Source organism: Scedosporium apiospermum, assembly GCF_000732125.1.
Source record: "Scedosporium apiospermum strain IHEM 14462 chromosome Unknown SEQ_SAPIO_0022, whole genome shotgun sequence".
Taxonomy (NCBI): domain Eukaryota; kingdom Fungi; phylum Ascomycota; class Sordariomycetes; order Microascales; family Microascaceae; genus Scedosporium; species Scedosporium apiospermum.
This window is the reverse complement of record NW_015971723.1, coordinates 316,876-338,238: the sequence shown is the minus strand read 5'-3', so window position 1 is coordinate 338,238 and position 21,363 is coordinate 316,876. Positions and strand designations below refer to the sequence as shown.

The 21,363-nt window shown below is 52.3% G+C and overlaps 3 protein-coding genes and 1 pseudogene across 3 annotated transcripts; 2 read left to right on the top strand and 2 right to left on the bottom strand.

The window, feature by feature from the left end:
- Window positions 1-3,857: 3,857 nt before the first annotated feature.
- On the bottom strand, window positions 3,858-4,772 carry SAPIO_CDS0403 (uncharacterized protein; the record flags this gene model as incomplete). Its single annotated transcript, XM_016783191.1, has 2 exons — window positions 3,858-4,259; window positions 4,383-4,772. The coding sequence occupies 2 exons, from the start codon at window positions 4,770-4,772 to the stop codon at window positions 3,858-3,860; spliced, it is 792 nt and encodes a 263-aa protein (XP_016646391.1).
- A 1,438-nt stretch (window positions 4,773-6,210) lies between these two features.
- On the top strand, window positions 6,211-6,975 carry SAPIO_CDS0402 (uncharacterized protein; the record flags this gene model as incomplete). Its single annotated transcript, XM_016783190.1, has 3 exons — window positions 6,211-6,580; window positions 6,755-6,767; window positions 6,921-6,975. The coding sequence occupies 3 exons, from the start codon at window positions 6,211-6,213 to the stop codon at window positions 6,973-6,975; spliced, it is 438 nt and encodes a 145-aa protein (XP_016646390.1).
- An 804-nt stretch (window positions 6,976-7,779) lies between these two features.
- On the bottom strand, window positions 7,780-11,250 carry SAPIO_CDS0401 (annotated as a pseudogene; the record flags this gene model as incomplete).
- A 7,305-nt stretch (window positions 11,251-18,555) lies between these two features.
- SAPIO_CDS0400 (Glucose-repressible alcohol dehydrogenase transcriptional effector) lies at window positions 18,556-20,828 on the top strand (the record flags this gene model as incomplete). The annotated part of the gene is made up of 2 exons (XM_016783189.1): window positions 18,556-19,459; window positions 19,612-20,828. The coding sequence occupies 2 exons, from the start codon at window positions 18,556-18,558 to the stop codon at window positions 20,826-20,828; spliced, it is 2,121 nt and encodes a 706-aa protein (XP_016646389.1).
- Between the last annotated feature and the right edge of the window lie 535 nt (window positions 20,829-21,363).

Sequence of the window (21,363 nt, the reverse complement as noted above, 5' to 3'; positions counted from 1 at the left end):
ACTGCACTTGCGCACTAGCCTAGCAGAAGCAGTAACTTCATGCCACACACTCTGCCGTACACTGGACGCTCAGGGTCGTATCCGGTACGATCGCAATTTATAGCAGCGCTTTGGCGCCGCCTGAGCCTCTGAGGCAGTCGGCCCTGCAGAGTCCTGGGAGACCCCACTGTTCAGCCATCCGCATATTCGCATTGACAGCGTAGCCACTCACAAGCAATTGAGCCTCGACTTTGGTCCACTAAGACGCCGCGCAGTCGCAGCGAGAGAAGATCGTGCAGGTCTTCAGTACCTTTAGCCGAAGCCGACAATATCAGAGGCATCGGCCTATTGGCGGTCGAGAAACTGTATCGTGTACATTGAAGTTCCCCACTCACCACACAGCGAATTCATCCGCAAGGAGGCTAGGAGGATAGGGATCCGCTGCCAACTTTTTTCAAGATTCTTTTCTCCCTTGGTTGACTCCACTAATAAGACGCATGGGATGGGATAAAAGAGATTTTTTTTTCCCCCTTCGATCTCGTTTTGGTTCGCTTTTTATTCATTGTTTCCATAATTTTTTGCTCGTCCTGTTTCGATATCGAGTGCTCTCTCGGCTGCTCCAGGGTCATCCTACAATCAATACATCAATTATACATATCAATAGACATCCGGGAATTGCTTGCGTCCGGGCGGATGGCAGATCTTTGTTTGGCTGGAGATGCTCATCATCATCCGTCATGCGCAAGGGTATCGTCGCATTGGCAATTCCATGTCGATCTGTTTATAAAGTTCCAGTCGGTCCCGTGTACCGTGGAGTGGACACTAGTTTATGTACACGACACTACCTCGTGCAGCCGACGACAACATTGATTGTCATTCTATTTACGAAGTCGCAGTTTAGTGTAGAATCGCAGTTTACCGCACCACATACACTACAAAAGTCCAATCTCCGAGCATCCGGCGGTGGCAGGGAATTCGGGAATTCCACCAAACGAAGTACGGAGCAGAGAAAGAGGAAAAGAGGAAAAAATAGCACTGCCCTACGCTCTATAAGTACCGAGATAGGAAGAGTATAGAGCGACGCTAGTGGGGATTTTCGATCTCTGCTTCGTACATTCCATCCTCACGTATTATTATTGATCTCTGCTCTCGATGCATACTTGACATGACCCAGTGTCGCATATACCGATGCACAAAAATATTGCTCGACTTCAAGTGACGACTCGAGAGCCCTGAGGAATAACCGCGGGTACAGGGGAAGAGATAGACTCACTCCAGTTACCCCGAGAAATATTGCCGTGATCATAAGACTCGCCCTTCCCCTTAGCCCGCTTATAACCCCTGTACTGCACCTCAGTACTGAGGTACTGCTTGCGGTAACCCACCCTTGCTCCAAGCCAACAAGGGGAAGAATCGGAGTGTGGAAGGGAATGTAAGGGGCCGCTGGAGTATTCAAGACGAATCGAGGTTGGAGGCTGTCGGCATTTGGGCGCTGGAAGGGGGGAAGAGAGGGGAGATTGGGGGGAAACACGGGGGGGATCAATCAATTGTGACCGACTCCGCTGCTTCCGTACCCAGTACTTTGTACTTTACGAAGTACTTTGCTGTGTATTCTTCAGGGCGAACGGGTGCATGTACTTCGTACGAAGTCAATGATGAACTGTTCTGAACTGCAATAATAAGCCCAGCTGACATCGGCACCATTTCGCCTGAGTTTCGGCTGTGTATGTGCTAGACCGCTTGCATTCTAGTGCTACAACCTCCAATGACTGTGATTGATGGTCAAGAACACACACATGAGGGATTGATGTCGGGTCCCTTGATATCCTGACAGGGCATTGTTCTCTTCTTTGTCCGCTCTTCATCGTTTACTTCGTACAATGTGGAGTGAGGACTCAGGACGGGATGAGAACATCAATTGATATGATTGATTGAATTGAAGGCTCAAAATCTGGGTCCCCTAATTTAAGTATTACTCCCCATGCTCACTTGAGCGATTGAGGTTTCTATTTTGAACCATACAACCACAACCACAACCCTCAATCACACAGCCACAACCATATGTCCGCTGTCCACACATCCCATCTCGGCCAACCCCATCAATCACATCGATCGGATCCGTTTCTTCATCGTCGCCCCACCTAGCGCAGAAAACGAATTGCTAGCCGCAATACCAACCTAGCGTCGGGAATAGAAAGGCACCAGCGCAGGCAATTTGCCACGCTGGTTTCACGGATGTCCTAGCCCGCAGGGTTTTCTCCAGCTCATGTTGACTATTACCGAGCCTCGATTTTTCAAACGAACGCACTCTAACTAAAATCAGACCGCGATCGAGAACCAAGGGTCGGGATCTAGTGTGTGTCCGAAGTCCATAGTATTTGGGTGGTGTCCATCCCATCCCCTCAAAGGACTCACGGCATTGAAATCAAGTCCCAATCACCTCCGGATCGACACCGACAGCGAAACCGCGCAAAGGTAAGAGGGTGATAGGCCCGCGATGTGTCAAAACAATTAAATCTCTCCTCTTTCTTTCCCTCCTCCAATCGCGCTTCTCCCCGGAGCTCCCTCAACCTCTCCACTATGAGGACTGCTGTCAGAGCCGTGCTTAACCTGTCTCCACTACCGACCTCCTTCTCCGCTCCAGGCAGAGGACGGAGGGACAGGACGATGCTTAATGCCCTCCATATATCGTCCCGTTGATATTGATGGGGAGGAGGAGGAGGGTGGAAAATGATTGACCCCTCCTTCGCAAAAAGCCCCTCCCTCTTCCTCACGATGCGCGTCGGATGATGATCTTTTCTCTTTCGATGAGCTGGCAAATGCAGCCTATCCAACATTGAACCTTTCTAGCACCACTCGACCTGTACGACTGGACTCAATTTAAAGCCTCATCATGTTCATGCAGCGAGCCATGCCAAGATGGGCGGTGAAGAAAACCCCGCTGCTTGCTCCTTAGCCGACTTTGAATCCATCATCGTGCCATCTTGCTTCGTAGGGCTCTTGGGTTACTGGAGACGTCCTCGAGCGAAACACATTACTACCAGTAGTCTTACATCCTCTGACATACCCCAGCCAAGCCAAGGTCAAAGTGATGAACTTGGGTGTGAACACCAGGCCTCTGTCTCTCTCCATATGCAGGGTGACAGCCAGGCTTTTCTACCCCGCTATCCCCCTTTGGAGTAGAACTTGCGTGAGCCTGCATCAATTCGGTTGATCTCCAGTTTGTTCCGAATTGCGAATTACGTACATGGCTCCAAGCACAAACATGAGGAAACCCAAAGGACAAGGGACAAGGCTCGAGGATGTCATGACATTTGACTCATTGTTTGCTGTAGTAAGGCAAAGGGTCCTTTCACAAGTTCGAGGTGAAGTGACGTTGTGATTGATGCTGCATTGCCGCATCACTGCCTAGGAACTACCCCGCATCATGGAGAAGAAGGAAAAAAAAAAAAAAAAAAAAAAAAAAAAAAAAAAAGGGAAAGAGAAAAGAAACAAAATAATGGAAGAACAAGTGAAGAGAAGCAAAACGGAAAGGACTTGGAATATGAACCAAAAAAAGATATCTTGTGATAAGAGTGAGATTCGAACTCACGCCCAGTTTCCTGGACCAGGAATTTACTTGTTAAGGTAACCTTAACCTGGCGCCTTAGACCGCTCGGCCATCTTACCATTTGTTGTTGAGATCCTGTATGCGCATACCAACCCATAAAGCCCTCATCGAATCCCACCTGCAGAAATACTTCCCTGGTCTGAGAGCTTCACACCCACACAAAGCGCAGACTGAGAAGAAACGAGTCCCCCGAGTCGGCTTCAAAAGTTCGAGTGGTATTCATACATCCTAAATCAAGAAAAGCTAAATCTACATTGCCTCATCTCCTTCACGACTTCGCACTCCCCATATCCTCCACCGCATCCTCACGATTCCAAGTCTCCCTCTCCAAAGCATCCACGGCCCTCTCCACATCTTCCACCTCTGTCCTCCCCCGTCTCTCGCCGTCTTCCAGCTCGCGCAACAGCCTGCTCAACACCTCACTGTTCCCCCTTACCCAGTCGTCCAGATCCTGACCCTGCCCATTCCTCAGCTTCAAGAGGGATTCTACTGTGGCGACAGGCCTCATTGACGCCTCTGAGAACACTGCGGATTGTATTACGACGGAATCTCCCGCTCCATTGGGTTTCCATGATGTCGGTATCCGGTTTAGAATGGTGGGCCCTGATGAAGGGCCTGTTCCGAACCGGGAAAAGGCTGTGAACGAGTCCCGAGATGGTATCTTTGCGTCCTAAAGCCTATGCATCAGCCCTGCGGATCTCGTAGAAGCCCTCGTCCGTTCCTCGTAAGGAGTGACGGAAGGGGCAGAATATAAAACAGCCACAAAAATAAGAATATAATTAAAAGAACTCACCTTCAAAGGCACTACCCTCTCATCAACCACAAACCCAACAGGACCACTCTCCCTCCCCTTCCCAACCCCAAACAACACATCCAGCAGCCTCCCACGCGCAAGCTCCGCCGCCCTCCTCGAAGCATCCACGACCTCCCTCTCATTCACGGTCTTGCCCTTCCCCCCCTCGACGGACACTCTCTCTGCGTTCTGCTCAGACCTGAGCTCATCGAGAGGAAGGCGCACGTATCCCTCGGCCTCGACAAAGGCGTGGGGCCATGCGCGTGTGAGGCGCGAGGCGATGGCGGCGGCTGTGCGGGTCTGCTCGGGCGTGCAGCCGAAGCAAAGACAGCGGCCGATGCGGGAGAGGAGGGTTGTGTACTGGGTGTATCGTGCTGTGAGGCTGGTCATTGTGGGTGGTTGATTTCTCCTTGGGTGTGTGAATATGGATGTGTTCAGCGGGGTGCGGTGGAGTGAGGTGAGCTTGGGATGAGATCGGAGCGAGTTGGAGAATGGCGCAATTCACAGCTCGCTTAGATCGAGCTTGGGCGAGCTGTTGAATTCCGTCTTTTGATTGGTGCGAATAGGAAACGTTGTTTCTCTGAAACAAAAGAAATGTTCAAACTCGGTTTCCCATGAAAGTATGAAGATGCTTTTCTCTCTGCAAGACTTGAGGGGATATTTCGATTATCTCCCCTGGCTCCTCCATCTTTCTTCATCTTCATGGTCTTCATGCTTCACATTGCCCATCTCTGTCCTTTACACCCGCAGCTTGGATGTAGGTAGAGGCGAACCATGCGACATGTAACCCAATTCCCAATATATGGATTCGAGATCATGCGCACTCCGCTTCCACTCTAAGGCAGTGAGGACCACAAGTGCGATAACTCAGATTGTATTGTGTAAATGAGAAAGTTCAAATTCCCAAAGATATAAACCCAACGCCACGAACAATCTGCCCTGCGATCAAACTGATAAACAAAACCATCGCCATTCTTAGTCTCATCTCGCTCCAATTTCTTTCCAATTCCCAATACCACCAATTCGATTCCTCAAAAGAAGCAAACATTCAACTGCGCAGTCTGTTCGAAATCCAGTTATCATACAGCCTCCTGTTCTCAACACGAACAACAAAAACACACGCTTACGCCCCGAACCACACACAGGTGGCCGGGAATCCTAGCAAGTACAGGTTTTCACGGCCCCAGAATAGTTAAGGCCGCACACGCTGCACTTATTCCCGTTGACGAGACCACCACCACCCACAACGGTCTTAGAGGCCGTCGTCGATACGGCTGCCTCGGTAGATTTCTTCATCCTGTTTTAGGAAAGAAGAAGTAGATAGTGTAAAATAGATAGGAATGTAGAGAGTGTGTATGTGTGTTGTCTTGGAGCTTGAGCTGGTCAGATGTCTGATGATACATTTTCCGTTCTGAGACTCGCGGATCCCTCGTCTTCCTATATAGTCTTCTGATCCGTCCTTCTCTTTGAAGTCGAAGAGGTGCTGTTCACTTGAATAGCTACGATCTTCTCGTTGTTCTGCGTTCGGTCACACAAGGTGCATAGCCTCAGCGATGTGGACAATGCCGATAACAGGGAGCGGTTTCTATGAGCCAGCAACAACAGCCTTGTTCGGCTTCAACATAATCATTCGAAAACAACAAAAGGTATCCCCCACCGCAGCGAACAAAGGACCACTCTACAAGAGTCAATTGTAACATCTTCTCGAATCAATGAAAATAGTGGCGCCATTCAGAGCTTAATCCAATGTCGTTGCACTGAACATGTCCTTGTATCGAATAAACAATCTCGGCAAGTTCCGAGGTTAAACGGCAACAACAATCGCACGATGACTTCATCTCTCCCCCTCCTCCTTCCCTCTCTCCTCAACCCTCAACCAGCTTCCAAACCTCACCTTCACCGATGTAGCTCCTCAACACCTCGCCCAACTCGCAATGCCGCCTCAATCCATAAACCCCGTCCTCCGCCACCGAGTTATCGCAATCTACAAAGGTTTTTTCTCCTTCCCACTTCCGTGCACGTGCCCCGCCAACCTCGGGCTGACGAACGCATAGAGCTCCTCTTCCTCGGCCGGGACTACCCCCTCGGCCTCGATTACTTCCGCCGACGTCTCCATAAGGCGTTCATAGTGAACGCTGGCGTGCGCGACGAGGGCGATATCGAGAAGTGTATAGCGCGGGCCGAGTTTGTGAAGAAAGGTATGGAAAATATGGCCCTATCTTTCATCACTCAGCCCGAGGACAAAGGGAGCCGTGGCTCTTGCAGGAAGAACGAGAATCGTCGCGGTTCGAATCTAGGAGGAAAACTATACTGCATTTGTCTTGGAATTTCTTGTTTGCTTGACTGATGGCTAATATTTGATGCCCAAACAGAAATCGAGGCTCTGTACGTGTTGCGACATTTCACTCGCCTTCTCTCCCCGAGACTCGGATTACCTGCTTGAGCCTTTTTCTCCCTGACCTCTTCCCTGCCTGCCCATCTTCGTCAATGACTTCAGTATGTACTACTTTGAAATATCTCAACTAACCCGAGAACCAGATACACCCTCAAACGCTACCGCACCCTCAGACATCGATACGACCCGTTCGATTGACTGGCGAGATCCAGTTCAATCCAACTGACACCTACCATCATACCCATACATTTGATAACGTATCAAGCAACAGCATCACACTAGGAGGTCCCGAGGTCAAGGCATGTAGTTCTAATGAAGAAATATAGTATCGTCATGATCAAAAGAAGATATCTGATACAATAAAAACGAAGAAAAACGTATAAAAGGGGGGGCCTTCGCTAAACCCAAAATACCCAAATCCCGGCCATTAAATAAATCAGAAAAAAGCAACACGGAAACTGTGCTGCTTGTATCTGCCAAGAATCAAAGAAGAAGAAAACAGTGTAGGTAGAAATGGAAGTAGAGCAAGGAGAGAAAAGAAGAAAGCTCAAGAAAGGAAGAAGAAGAGACGAAAAGAAAAGAACAATGGCTCAAACGTCGTCATCCATAGCTATGCATAAAAATGGCATGCAATATAAAACCCTTCATCGTTGTCGTCCTCCGTCAAGCCATAAGCTTCGAAGTCGGGGCCGATCCTCTCTCTAGGCTCCCTCCAGGCTCTCCTTCATTCCCAGTAGCCCTTGTTCTCCTTCCTGATCCTCCCCCGGGGGGCGAGGGTATCCAATGGTTTTTCCTCCTTTATGTTCCTGTTTCCCAATAGTTCTTTTTTCTTTCGCCGTACATTTCCTTTCCCTACTCATTTTTCATCCCGTTTATTCGCCCTTTCCCGACATATCTCCATCTCAGTCCGTCGACAAAGGAAAAAGCATGTAGAATCCCACGTGTTCGGGGAAGAGTGAAAAAAAAGGCAAAAGTCGAGAAAAAAAAGGAAAAAATAAAAGTTCACGTCCTCTTCTGCGCCCACCAGGCGCCAACCTCAAGACACTCGCCCCAGGACGTCCCATTGTCCTTCATCAAATCATTCATCATCTTCCCTATCCAACCATCCCACTCATCCTGCCTCTTCCCGCTAACTTCCTTCAACATCGGCTCCAGCGCCTGAATCCCCTGCACGACAGTCTGCAGAGCCGTCCTCCGCAGCGCCGCCTGACCCGCCGACAACGTCTTGTTGCGCCCCGACGCGTCCGACTTCTGCTTCCCCTTCCCCCTCGTGTCGATGTACGACTTTCCGTCCTTGGTCACCACGCCGCCGACGCCCTCCTTCTCCCACCGCACCTCGCTGAGTGGGATGGCGAGCCGTCGAGACCGCACGTCGCAGAGGGTCTCGCTCTCCTGGAGGAGCATGGGGCCGATGATCGTGCACGGCACGGGCGAGATATCGCGGAGCTCGAGGGCGCGCACCAGCCACGTGTTGTACTCGACGAGGAAGTTATTGAGGGGTGGGGATAAGGGGGTATTGGAGCCCATGACGTAGGCTCCGAGCGACGCCGCGGCTTCGTGCTCCTCGTCGTGGTCGGCAGGCATGGCTACAGCCGTTTGCGTGGCGGCCGTGCTGGAGGTCGTGCCGGCGACGTGGGGGCGGAGCATGCGGATCGTGTGGTCACTCTCCCATATTTCGAGGTGACCGCCGGGGCGTAAAAGGCGGATGTACTCGTCGACCATTCGCTGTTGCGACGAGTGCGTCACCGCCAGGCTCATGTCCTTGACCATGACGAGGTCGAACTCGCCGTCGGCGAAGGGGAAAGGTGCGTAGTGGATATCGTGTTGGACAAAGCGCCACTTCATGTCCCGGTCGGGTTTCGCGAATTCGAAAGCGGTGCCTGCACCACCATCGCCACTGCCGCTGGGGGCTAGCGGCGCAATGTCGAGACCGGTAAAGGAAATGTTCCCGTGGCCACGGTCTCTAAAGTACCGGTGGCACATCATGCTCCAGAACCCGGAGCCGCAGCCGATCTCTAGTACGCGGGTCGGCGGCCTCGTGGCGAAAGCCGGCGAGCACACGGGCCCGCCAAAGACTTGTATGAGCATGAGGGTTCGGAGGGACTGGCGGTGTAATTCGGCGAGGTCGATTGGGAGGGGGTAAGTTATGTGGGGATCGTTTATGTAGGACCTGCCGTTGCGGGTAATGAAGAACTTCGTGGAGAGGGTCTCGCCCGAGGCGGACGGGTCGGTCGAGGAGGCCATCGTGCGCGTGCTGAGCGAAGCGGTGGTGCCTGAGGCGCTGGAGAGGCTTTCGGAACGAGAATAAGCCGAGGTCATCTTGGTGACCCTTCCCGTCTCGGCATCCGTGTGCATGGCGACATGTTTTAGCTCCAGGGCTGTTAAGGCTACCCTCGGAGGAAAGAACCCTATAGAGAGGTCGGACGGTGTAGCCAGCTTGCCGAATTTACTTCGGGGTCGGAGGCGAGGGGAGGAATGGGGGTTGTTGTTGTTGTTATGAGGAGGACCAACAGGAGTATTTGTGGAGAGCCTCGTTCCAACGGCAGCAGCAGCAATAGCAGACGTCGTATTATTATTAGTAGTATTATTAGAATCTGCAGGTACCACTTTTGGGGTTGGGGCGGTGGGGGAGGATGTGGATGTTGCGACGAGTGGGAGTCGATCCGGGTGAGCGGCGAGGTCAGTACCGAGACTAGTCGTCGCAAGTGATCCGGGTTGGTGCTGGCCCTGCTGTGGTTGTTGTTGGTTCTTCGGTTGCAGGGCTGCAAGATGAGAGTAGTAGGTGCAATAGGCGCAGCGGCGACCCGGTACGACGAGGTCGGTAGCCGCAGCTGTCAGAGATCTGAGGGAATCTACGGTAATAGTGGGACGTGAGCCGGCGTTAAGGGCAAACGAGTCTGGGTTTGGTGGTCCGGGGACAACAGATTGACCACCAGAGCCAGAGCTTGTTGCAGAGGCGGAAGCGAGAACCGGTGGGAGAGAAGGAGAGAGGGGATCAGCAACAGCGGGGATCGAGGCAAGCTGCAGGGGAGAGGGAGGAGGTTGAGGATTGGTCGCGAAAGGGGCGATTGATTTTCTCGCAATATTACTGAAGCTTGTAGGGATGTTGGTCGCAGGCGAATGGGGCGGGGTGGGACCGGACGGGCGGTAAGGGGCAGCAGGGATATCGGCGTCGAGGGAGAAGCGGGCTGCCGTGGGTGAGGTTGCAGTCGCGGTTACGGATGCAGTCGCCGGTGGGATTGGCGTGGAATTAATGTTTAAAAGCTTGGCTGGGCTGGTGGGTGTTGCAGTCGAGCTTGCCTGCGCTGTCGCTGTTGCAGTTGCTGTCGCTGAAGGTGTTGACGCGTTGGCGGAAGCGGGAGCGGATGTTTGAAAAGTGGGAAAAATGGAGATGGTGGCGGTCGAGGAAGGAACTTGAGGGGTCAAGGTACTTGTACATGTACATTTGTGTGGGGGAGTGACGTGGTGAGGTAAGGGGAAGAAGGGGTACTGAGAAGAGTAGTGGGTGTAGTGGTTGTAGTGGTCGTTATAGTGGCGGTACCACTGCTGTGACTGTGAATGAGGGGCTACCAGCACTGGCTGCTGATTGTGCTTACTTTGCTTACTGCTAGATTGAACAGCGGGGTCGGATCGATGCGAAAGCAGGAGCGACTGAAGTCGAGGTGAAGTGTCGTGTGACAACAGCTGGAGCCCTGCTACTCCTCCAGTCTTGGACGTCACGGGAGACGAACGAGACAATAGAGAAGCACCGGGCGTGTTGATATTGTAGTGGTAATCGCTGATGAAGCCGTTATGAAGAATGCCGATCCCAACACCATGCCCGGAAATGGGGATTGGGATGGGGGTGATGACAGAATCTGTGCTGTTAGACCGCGTGTGGCCGTGGCTGTGGCGGAACGGATTGCTTCGACGTCGCTCTTTTGTCTCTTTCTCCTTCTCCTTCTTCTTCTTCTGAAGCTTCTGCTTGTCCTTGTCCTTTTCCCTTTCGCTTGTGGAATTGGCTCGATGGAGTAGCGACTGGCGTTTCTTAGTTACCGGTGTGGCCGACGCCGCCTGCGCAGGTCCCGCCTCATCTGCTCGTGCTTGTGCTTGTTTCCCCACGGGCCCTGCAGCGCCTCCCTGCACTTGCAGTGCCGGATTTGCGCGCTGCTGCTGGAATGTGACGGATGCCGGCCCGTTACCAACAGTTCTAAGCGAATCCTGCGCGCGTGCTGTCGGCGTTTGAGGAACGTTAGGATTCGCCGAGGAGGCTGAGGCAGCCGATGACGCAGAGGATGACTCTGACGATGTGGATTTACGAGAGGCGAGGGACGAGGTTGTGGTCAGGGGCGGCCCGGTTGATAGAGACACTGATGCGGCGCTCCGAGACCGAGAGTGGCCTAAACCAGACGCGGGAGTAGTGGCATAACCCCTGGGTTTAGGGGTCGGCGTGCTGATCGAGGGGTAATACCAGGCGTAAAACTGGGCCGACATAGTGGGTTATGGCGGGCGGCAGGCCCTAGAGCTCTGTGCGTGCTCACTATTTCCCACTATTGAACGCTCTATCCAACCCCCGGGGCCCCTAATTTCCTCAACGGTGTGATCAAGGTTCAATGCCGTCTACTTCGTATTACTCTTTTCCTAGCCGGATCGTCACCTTCGGTCTGTTTTGGCTTGCCCCTTTTTCCTTTGCTTTCTTTCCTCTTGTTCAAGAGGGAAGAAAAAAATTTTTTTTTTTTCTTCTTCTCGCCTCCTGATTGCAACGCTGGAGCTTGTCGGTGGGCCGATTTAGACCGAGATCCCCCTGACTAGGTTCCTGAATGCTCCGAATCCCAGATTCTTAAGAATCAAGGTTTCCTTGATTGACGGGGGGCTCAACAACAGGACACCGAAGCGACCGGGTTCACTGCTTCTCTGCCGTTCTGCCGGCTAATGTCAAAGTCGAACCCCTTGCTTCCCGAACAGACCCTTGTCGGCTTTGCAGCGGGCACCAAGGCCTAGAACATGAACCCTGCGTTCTGTCAAACGAGAAAGCCGAGTTGGCTGTGGCGGCTCTGTTTCCGGAGACTCAGAGTTGTCCAAAAGCCTTCCTTCCCCTGTCCTTCTTGCCCAGTTGAGTTGGGTTTCCTACAGCTTCTTTCCCTCGTCCTTCTTTGATTCTTCTTGATTCCGACAGAATATGCCGAAATGAGTCCAATCTTGTTTGCGCTCGGGTCCCTTTCTCATGACAAACTTGTCATCAGTCTTGGGGAGTGCAGCCCAGCTTTCTCGATCAAACGAACCCTGGAAGCTCACAGACCCTCCGTCGCAAGAGTTTCCCTATTTTCCGAGCCGATTGGGTTTCTTTTTTCGATCTTTTGTTTCCCCCGTCTGGGTTTCCGTTTTGTCGTCAGAATCCCCTGTCCAGTCTGATCGAACCGATCGATCGCCCTGCGTAGTCGATCTCGAAAGACGTCGCCTGGATCTTGCAACTTCTAGCTGCCTCTCGGCGATGACCGATTGGCCCCTTCCTGTGGTCCAAAGGCGGTTTTGCACGACCCCCGTGGCCCGCAAAAGGGTAGATCGTTTGTTTTACTACGCTGCGATGATTTGCAAAATCGTTCTAGAAGCAAAAGATTGCTTTCCAGGGCTGAAACGGATATCGATTCGCTGTAACACCCGTCGCGGCTCCTGGCGCAATCGATATGAGGCGTCACAAACCCCGGTCTTCTTAGTCGGCTCGCGATACTGCTGATGATGAGTCTATAAGTCTCTAGCTGTATTTGTCAGTGTGTTTCGTGTTCCAAGACGAATATGACGAGTCGCTACCCCAGCAATGGCTGCAGAGCACAACCGCGCAAGGGACTCGGATTGATAATGGCTTGTCCAAAAGACGACCTGGCCCTTCTCCGACCCTTGCACTTCGATTTCTAATGATTGCCAACGATGGGTGTTGGACACGACCAGCGTCCTCGCAAGGCTGCCGTATCTGCGCCCAATCTCCCGTCTCGGACTCGGAGCTTCTCGATCCGCTATGGTGCCACGCAGCTTTTCTTTCAATTATTGACTCCCCGCACGTATTCTTGCTCGTGACTCTTTTTTGTCTGATCACAAACGATCTCGTTGCTTTGTGACTCAAATATCAATCCAAGTGTAGACCCCTCAAACCCGTTGATAAAATAACTCGCTCCTCACGTATTACTTTCTCCGTGCCGGTAACGTCGCCAAATCCAAGGCGTCGTTCGTGGAACCGAAAATATGGGGCTATCTTGCATTATGCGATTTGCAGAGGAGAGGCGCGCGGGGAGCAAAGCCTAAGTACAGCTTTGAAGGAGAAGGGCCGATGCGTTGCGGGCAAAGGCGTGCAAGTCGTTGTCGCGATAGTTAGGTCGTCGATGCACTGGGCCGATTAGGTCTTCGATCTCGGCGCCGCTCTTGCTCGACGTTGACGTGGGCCGGCAAGCTTTTAAACAAGCCCTGGAACCGGGCTGATGGTAGGTAGAAGGAGACGACAACAAGGACAGGACTAACACGAGTTGTGAGGTCGTGTGTCTGGGGAAGGAGGGTGTAGGCCAAATTATAGAATTGAGTGTGCAGGTTCAACATGCATACATGCAAATCGGACGAATTGTCCAACTCTTAACATGGCCTGTCCGCCAACATTTCAGCCATCAATGATTTTCATTTTTTTACCCCCCGTGCAGTAATTATAACAGCTGAACCATCCGGAACAATAACGTGGAATCCCAATTGATCAATAAATGGACCCCACAGCGCGGATTTTCCCTTGCCACTTGTGCCTCGCCTTGGTTCTCAGGCGACCCGACTTCCAGATGCGACCTGGTGCGTTTATGAGATGTGACTTTACCTTGAACCACGGCGGCTGTCGGAGGCGGAATGGGGGGGTGGGAGGAGGAAGAGACAAGGGCCGAACGGCGAGGGCTGATCTTAGTGGTGAAGGAGAGTCGGCTTCGTACTTCCCTATGGGGCTGGAGTACACTTTCCCACCCTCTTAAACTTCGAATGTACAGATATATCGGAAGACGGGAAGGAGGAAAAGAGGCGAGCGGGAGTATAGTACAGGAATTTTTGTTAGTATACCGGGTGTGCGGGCACTTGCTCGGTGGTATGTGTGGATGAATATCCGTCCTAGTGGAGGAGGGAGGCGGGGAGGTGCCATTGGAGGCAAGAAACCAGGCCTGGAGAGCAATCAAGGTTCACGATCCGATCAATACATCGTGCACATATGGCGATATGACGGAGCGAGCATTTCCTAGCATGGATGATATCTGACAGCTGGACCACGCCACATCACACCCTCAGCTCCGTACACGTATTAGGGTGTGCACTCTCTATCAAGATTCTGAAGAAAAAATTGAAGACATGCCGTCATACAGGAACTTCTGTTTGGAGGGTGCCTACTTTACACTCAACACGACTGAAGAAAAGGTCTCGCTGAGAGGGGTCAAAACTGGCGGATCGAAATCTTTGGAACCTGTCCTCCGGTTCATGCTTGTACTTCCATTCATCACCGATCACTTGTCAGTGTCTATGGAGGCGTGTCCGACTCATCTGGCGGTCTAGGTTATTTCTCCACAAATGCGATTGATACAACTCTACAACCCTTCAATCTCCTCCCACCAGAACTACACTACGACCACAAGACCAGCGGCAGCTCCCACCCAAACCCCAGATTCGGCACGTCAAAGCAAGCGACCAGTCATCTACGAAGCACAAGTATCTGTTTGGGGAAGCATGAATGCGAATATGGAATGTGGGGACAACCATGGACATGAACCCTTTGGTGCTGGTGCTTGTTTCTTGCTTGATCACACGTCTCCGATGTAACCTTGACATTGAAACTCTCGCGGCTGGACGGAGAACGAGGAAGCACGCATGTTGGCGTAAGACTCGGGTTGCTTCGACCCTTTCTGCTCCAATACCTATCCAAGAAGGATACTCTCGCTGTGTCTACTTTTACGAAGTACGTGCAGCGGATGGATGGAGGTGGACCTTTTTAGCGGTAGTCCCTTTAGCGCTGTGTTGTGTGATGGTGGTATATTTCGTAATGTTTTAGACGGCAATTGGGGTGTCGAGACAGGACGTTCGGTTCGGAGAAAGACTCAATCGGGAAATATGTGGTCTGGACATGGCACAAGCTGTTCTGGCTATTTTACCTACTGGCTCGAGATCAATACTGCAGACTGGCTTAGAAGCGGAGATCGTGCGTACGGTACATGTGCACCGGGCCGGGCTCATCGTCCAATCTTCCAATGTTGGAATATTGGGGAAGAAAGGCAATTAAACTGTTTTATGGCATTTACGATATTATCCAATCTTGGCCGTCTTTCGCTCTCCTCCCGACTCACCCATCTCCGGCAATGACTCGCAAGTATTAATTACTTGCTGTTAGAGGAAGCACTATTGTTCAGTGTGCTTCAATGTTGTCTACCCCACAAATTGCAACCGTAGACTCAAACGGCAGCGTGGGATGCGGAAGAGCACACGTTCTTGACTTTTATCCTCTCATCTCGCCTAAGGGTGAGTGACGTTTTGCCACTCTCGCTTGTATCCGCAGAAGAGAGCACATAATAGCTTACAGAAAGTGATGTGGGGTATTATTGTCCCCAGTAACTGCTTCGCACTTGACATATAATGTACTGATAGTGGCAGTTTGTTCATGGTCCAGCCGGTCGATACGTCAACGTTCCGTCAATCTCGATGGGTGTCCGTGTCTCTGCCTGCCGTGGTCCTGCAACCTGTCACCGGGTTCGCAGTGTTTTTGCCCTGCTCTGGCTTAACCAAAGTCCGAGACCTTGGGGGCCGTAAATTTGAGGCTTTGCTTGGGCACTGGGGACGGACCCAAAGCGGTGTAAACTAAGTTGGCCTCGTATGAATGGGTTTAAGTGGGTTCTCTTCGGAGCGATGACCCTCGATTCCGAATGACACGGAGGGGGACTCGAAGGACCACACGATTGAGTCTCACAAGTTACACTATGCACAAAATGGCACCCTTGTCCCTGTCGATCGATAACTTTATCCGACCACTCACCCTGACAGCCATCCGAGTCACCTTTGGCCACAGTTTGTTCGCTCATCTTGCACCCCGTGATAGCTTGGAGTGGAGACTGTGCCCGAGGAGAATATGCGCTGCTGACCGTTCGTCGAGTAAAGGTCAAAGACGCTGGCCGTCACCTGGTCAGATGAGGAGCCACAGAAAGCTGGGAGGCCATCACGGAGTGAAGAAAGTACTGTATCGCGTGGCGGTGAGTCTAGCCTTTTTCAAAAGTGTCCACAGAAGAGGGTACTCTTAATCGTAACCCTAAGAATTGCAGTTCACGCTGAGTTGGCATATGTCCAATATGAGCCAGAAACAATATATTACCTGGAACATCAATGGGCGATTTCACTCGTCACTCCTCCTTCTTCCTCTTCTGATCCCCCCCTCCCCCGCTCATCTTCATACTTGCTTGATTCCCCTCAATCTAGCTCAACTACCCCTCCTCATAGTCGATGGGGGAGAGCAGGGGCCAAGGATCAGCATCCCGTCGGCGAACGCAACCTCAATACCGGTGAGGTGAAGCTCCCCGAACTTTGTATGTGTATCTACGAAATATTTAATGCTAGATCAGCAAAGCACCAATGGTCACGCGGGACCGCGGACGGCATTGGCTGCCGGTGGGCATTAGGGTATCTGTATCTGTACCCGTGTGCTGTGTAACTTCTGCCTGATGCATCAATACTTGCTTGATTGCGCAGTCATTTATTATTTCCACTCGATTCAATTGGATCGCATTGATGCAGATTTATAGTTGAGGATAACAAAAAAGATAAGCCGGCCACGAGGTAACGCCGATAGCATGATTCCAATGTCCTTCCCCAGAGGCGGGAATAGTTTTCGGTGAGCTCCTCCATCTATCCGGGACTCATCGAATGGACGACGACCTGGTTTGTGGTATGACATGTCATTCGTACAGATTTGTGAGGCTATTATAAGTGTGGCTTTTAAGAAGGAGGATTTTCGTGTGCTCGCCAGGTTCGATTCAGCGGCGACGGAAACGTGCCGAATCCGGAATCAGGAGCGCTTGCCCCATTCCTCTCGCGATGATGCCATTGAACATTCCCTAGGCCGCTCAGCGACGTGACGTGGCGGAAATCGAAAAGCGCGATGAATATAGGAAATAACACCATGTGTGAGTAGTTTCAACTCGAAGTCCAAACACTACCAGGTTAAGTGAAACCAATTAATGCCTTGAGAAAGTCACTGTTCGAGGTATTCGAGGGAGCACATGGGAAAGGCGTTCGAGGAGAAGATGCATTGGAAGGGATTCCAAGATTGAAGGCACGTAGGAATGGTTAGACTCTTAAACGGTAATTCAAGAAATCAGCTTTATTTGTCGACAATCCTTGGAATGCGCACTCTGGGATGAAAGACTCGAGGCTGCGGACTACTCTCACACAGGTCCTTCTGAGTTCTTCAAGCTCTGCAGATGTTGGTGAGAACTTCACCGGGCAGCTGTCAGCAGCTAAGCCATGGACTCGCCAAATCCTCGGCGAAACCCTAGAGTTAGCCTCATTCTCATCACATGATCAGGCTGCCAGGTCCTGCTCGAGTCACAGCTGCTCAGCGTCCCTACCCAGCTGTCGGTCACCCCACAGGCCCTGACAATTTGGGGGAGGAACAGTGGGCTCCAGCCTCCAGCCGTGGACCGCAGGTGCGACACACGTCGTTTGCCCTGTGCTGTATCCTTGACGCCAGTTTCTCCGACCAGCCGCCTTTGGTCAACCTCCTCCCATGGAAACCCGACCACGACGACTACTTCGAAACACTTCATTCTTTGTCTTTTGATTTATCTCATCGCCAACACAACTACGGTGCACTACAGTATTGATTGACAATTTCAAATTTATAGCGACAGCCAGGACCCCATTCGTTTTTTTCCGCCCTCCGCTGGCATCCTGGTTTTTTTTCTTCCTTCCCACCAGATTGAGCTGGGCTTTTCCATTCCAGTAAGTCTCGCCACTGTTCCTGATAACTCTTCTCCAGCCAGAGAAGCTTGGCCGAGGCCTCTATTCCTCTTTGGAATCCAATTAGCTGCTTCATTGGAGCTATAACGTACTTCCTGACCCCATCCTGACCACTTTTGAGCCCCCTCGCAGGATCATCCACCCCCCCCCTCACTGGCCCCTCGTCGCGATTCGAGGCCGATGACAAGACCAAGATAGACGTGCCCTCGACGACCCAGAGCTATTACCCCGATATTCAAAGACTGCAATCCACTGCAGACGCGAGCCTGCGACTCGAAATCCTCTCTATCCGATACATGTGCATGGCTTCTGACCGATTCCGGCCCCAAAGTCACACCAACCCCGTCGATTCGACCGCCACATAATCGAGCCCTGCCTTGTTCAGGTGCTGTTGGGGCCCACGGATTTTGAAACCTACCTTAGAGCTTCATGTATCAAAGCGGCACACCGCGACAGCCCATGCCAGTTTTCAACCTACCTCGTAGCCTTACCACCACATCATCGTCGTCTTCATCGCGCCCCATTTACTTCCACCAATTCCCACCACCTCTCGGCCGTGGTGTCCATCATTTACCTGTACCCTGGTAGATGTCCCATGGTTACCGGCGATCCGACCCCGTTCCTCCAAGCCGTTACCTTGATCAAGACTTATCCACAGCCATTACGATTACCGCTTCGACCTGATACCTAGAAACGCGCCTCCCTTAAAGCCCTATTGAACTCTTTTCCCCCCGTTACCTTCCTCACCTTGAATCCCAGCCGAGTGTATCCCGTTGTCGCGGCCGAAAGGACATGTTTGGCGCGCAGGCCGGCAGGGGGCAACCCCTCAACGGCCAGTCTGGCCGAAACATACAGCAACTCCTCTACAACTTTCAACAACCCCACGCCACCCATCAGCACGCCGGGCCCGGTCAGCATCACCAGAGCGTTCAGCCGGATCCCAACGCCCACAATGGCGGCAACCCAAACCTAAGCCACCCCTCAAACTACTCGGCGCTCACCACCGCGAACCCTTACACGACCAACACCCTCCAGAACGGACACACTGCCACTCCCAGTGCCGGACAAGGGCAGGCGATCAACGAGCACTGGGCCAAGCAGCTCCGCCTATATAAAGATGCCGAACGCGCTCACATTGCCATGACGGACCAGCACCAGCCGCACTACTACGCGAGATTGAAGGCATCCGAGAATAAGGGAATCGGCTTACCTGCGATCTCGAGTACCGGTACCGGCCAAGGTGCCAATGGCGAGACCGAAGATATGCGACGACCTATGGCTATGGAGAAGGTCGCCAAGCGTCAAGATTGGCACAACTTGGATCTCAGTGGTCAAGGTCTCCGCAACCTTTCCCCCTCTCTGTTCAAGTACGAGTTCTTGCGCGAGCTCTACATTGCCTCCAACAAGCTCACGCGACTTCCACCCGCCGTGGGCCGCCTCCGACAGCTTACCCACCTGGACGCGTCGTACAACGAAATCTCCGAACTGCCCCCCGAGCTTGGCATGTGTACATATCTTAGGAGCCTTCTCCTATTCAACAATCGTCTCAGGACTCTACCGTTCGAGCTCGGCTCGCTCCACCTTTTAGAGATGCTCGGCATCGAGGGCAACATGCAGTTAGCCCCTGAACTTCGGCAAGAGATTATGGAAAAGGGAACGAAGAGCCTCATCACCTATCTTCGCGAACAGGCTCCGGGTAAGTCATATACAGTCTGGCAGGCGGGGCTCTTTTTTTCCAGTTTCACGCCGGCCCTTTGCTCGATTGCATACATTTGATTTGCTCTGCCACTACCATCATCGTCGTATTTCATTGTGCTAACCATTTTTGACACCCCTCCACTCTCACAGTTCCCGAACCACCCCCGATGCGCGAAATGATTACGATCCAAGAAGACGTTTCGACAAACCTCGAGCAATTCAAGGTCCTCACGTGGAACGTGTTGTGCGACAAATATGCTACCACGCAGACGTATGGATACACGCCCACCGTAGCTCTCAATTGGGACTACCGGAAGGAATGCATTTTCCAGGAACTCCGGTTCCGTGACGCCGACTTTTTGTGCCTGCAGGAAATCTCGACGGAGGCGTTCAAGGAGGACTTCTCTCCAGAGCTTGCCAAGTCCGACTACAAGGGTGTGCAGTGGCCCAAGACACGAGCGAAGACTATGTCGGAGAAGGACGCATTGTCGGTCGACGGCTGCGCAGTTTTCTGGAAGGGCAGCAAGTACGTGTTACTTGACAAGCAGGTTATCGAGTTCGCCAGCATCGCCATCAACCGGCCCGACATGAAGAACCAGCACGACGTCTTCAACCGAGTGATGCCCAAGGACAACATTGCCGTCATCTGCTTCTTCGAGAGTCGACTGACCGGCGCGAGGATAATTTTGGTGAACGTGCACCTTACGTGGGACTCCGCACTAGCCGACGTCAAGACTATCCAGACCGGTATCCTCATGGAGCACGTTACGAAGTTGGCAGAGAAGTATGCACGGTGGCCCGCTGTGAAGGACAAGAAGCTGTTTACTTTCCGCTCGACCGGTGAGGACGGCCAGGACGCAGCCCCTCCAGCACCCGAACCAGCGCCTAGCCAGGAGTACCGAAATAACACGGACATCCCGCTCCTCGTCTGCGGTGACTTTAACTCGACAGAGGATAGCTCGGTGTACGAACTCATGAATCTCGGCCGTGTGCCGCCTGACCATCTTGAGATTAGCAACTACCAGTACGGTAGCTTCACGAGGGACGGTATCGAGCACCCCTTTAGCCTCCGAGACGCCTACGCCCACGTCAAGGGAACGCCGGACCAACTTCCGTTCACCAACTACACCCCGAACTTCGCCGACGTCATCGACTACCTCTGGTACTCGACCAACACGCTCGAGGTTGTGGAACTTCTCGGACCTCCTGATGCGGACTACCTTAAGCGGGTTCCGTCGTTCCCCAACTACCACTTCCCGGCTGACCACATCCAAATTATGGCGGATTTTGTCATCAAGGCTCGCAAGGACAAGAAGGTGTTGCCGGAGCCAGATTTCGGGTCGGGATCTGGTGAGCGCAACCGTTAGGTACGGTTCTCCTAAACAAACCTGAGGTTCTTAGAGACGCGAGCAGGCAAATGGGAGGAGTGAGGAGAAAGGGCGCGGATCAGATTTCGGGTCTATATTCCATGTTGGGTCGGCTTCTTAACCCTGTTTCCCTTGTTTCCTTCTACCGTGTGTTTTCTTTTTCCAGCCGGGTTGTCATTTTTCGTTTTCTCTATTTTCCAGGGAGGCGGTAGGGGAGTGCGGGTGTTGTTCGTGTGGAGCAGGTTGGGATGTGCTGAAATCAACTTTGGGCAAAGAGGAGGAACAGCGTGAGAAGGCGTGGCTCTCTTCCTTGAGGAGAAGGGGGAGGGACGATGTTTTGGGTGAAGGGGGGCCGGGTTATATAACTCCCAGATATGGGCTGTTTCTACTCCTTCGGCTATATTCTTGTTTTGGGCGGGTTTTCACGATTATCCCCCTTCTACCTACGGCTCCCTCCCCCCGGCGACGTCCCCTCTCTACTGGGGTTCTTGAGGTTTTCAACTGGAGTTCAGGATCTGCCCTTCGTTTTTACTCA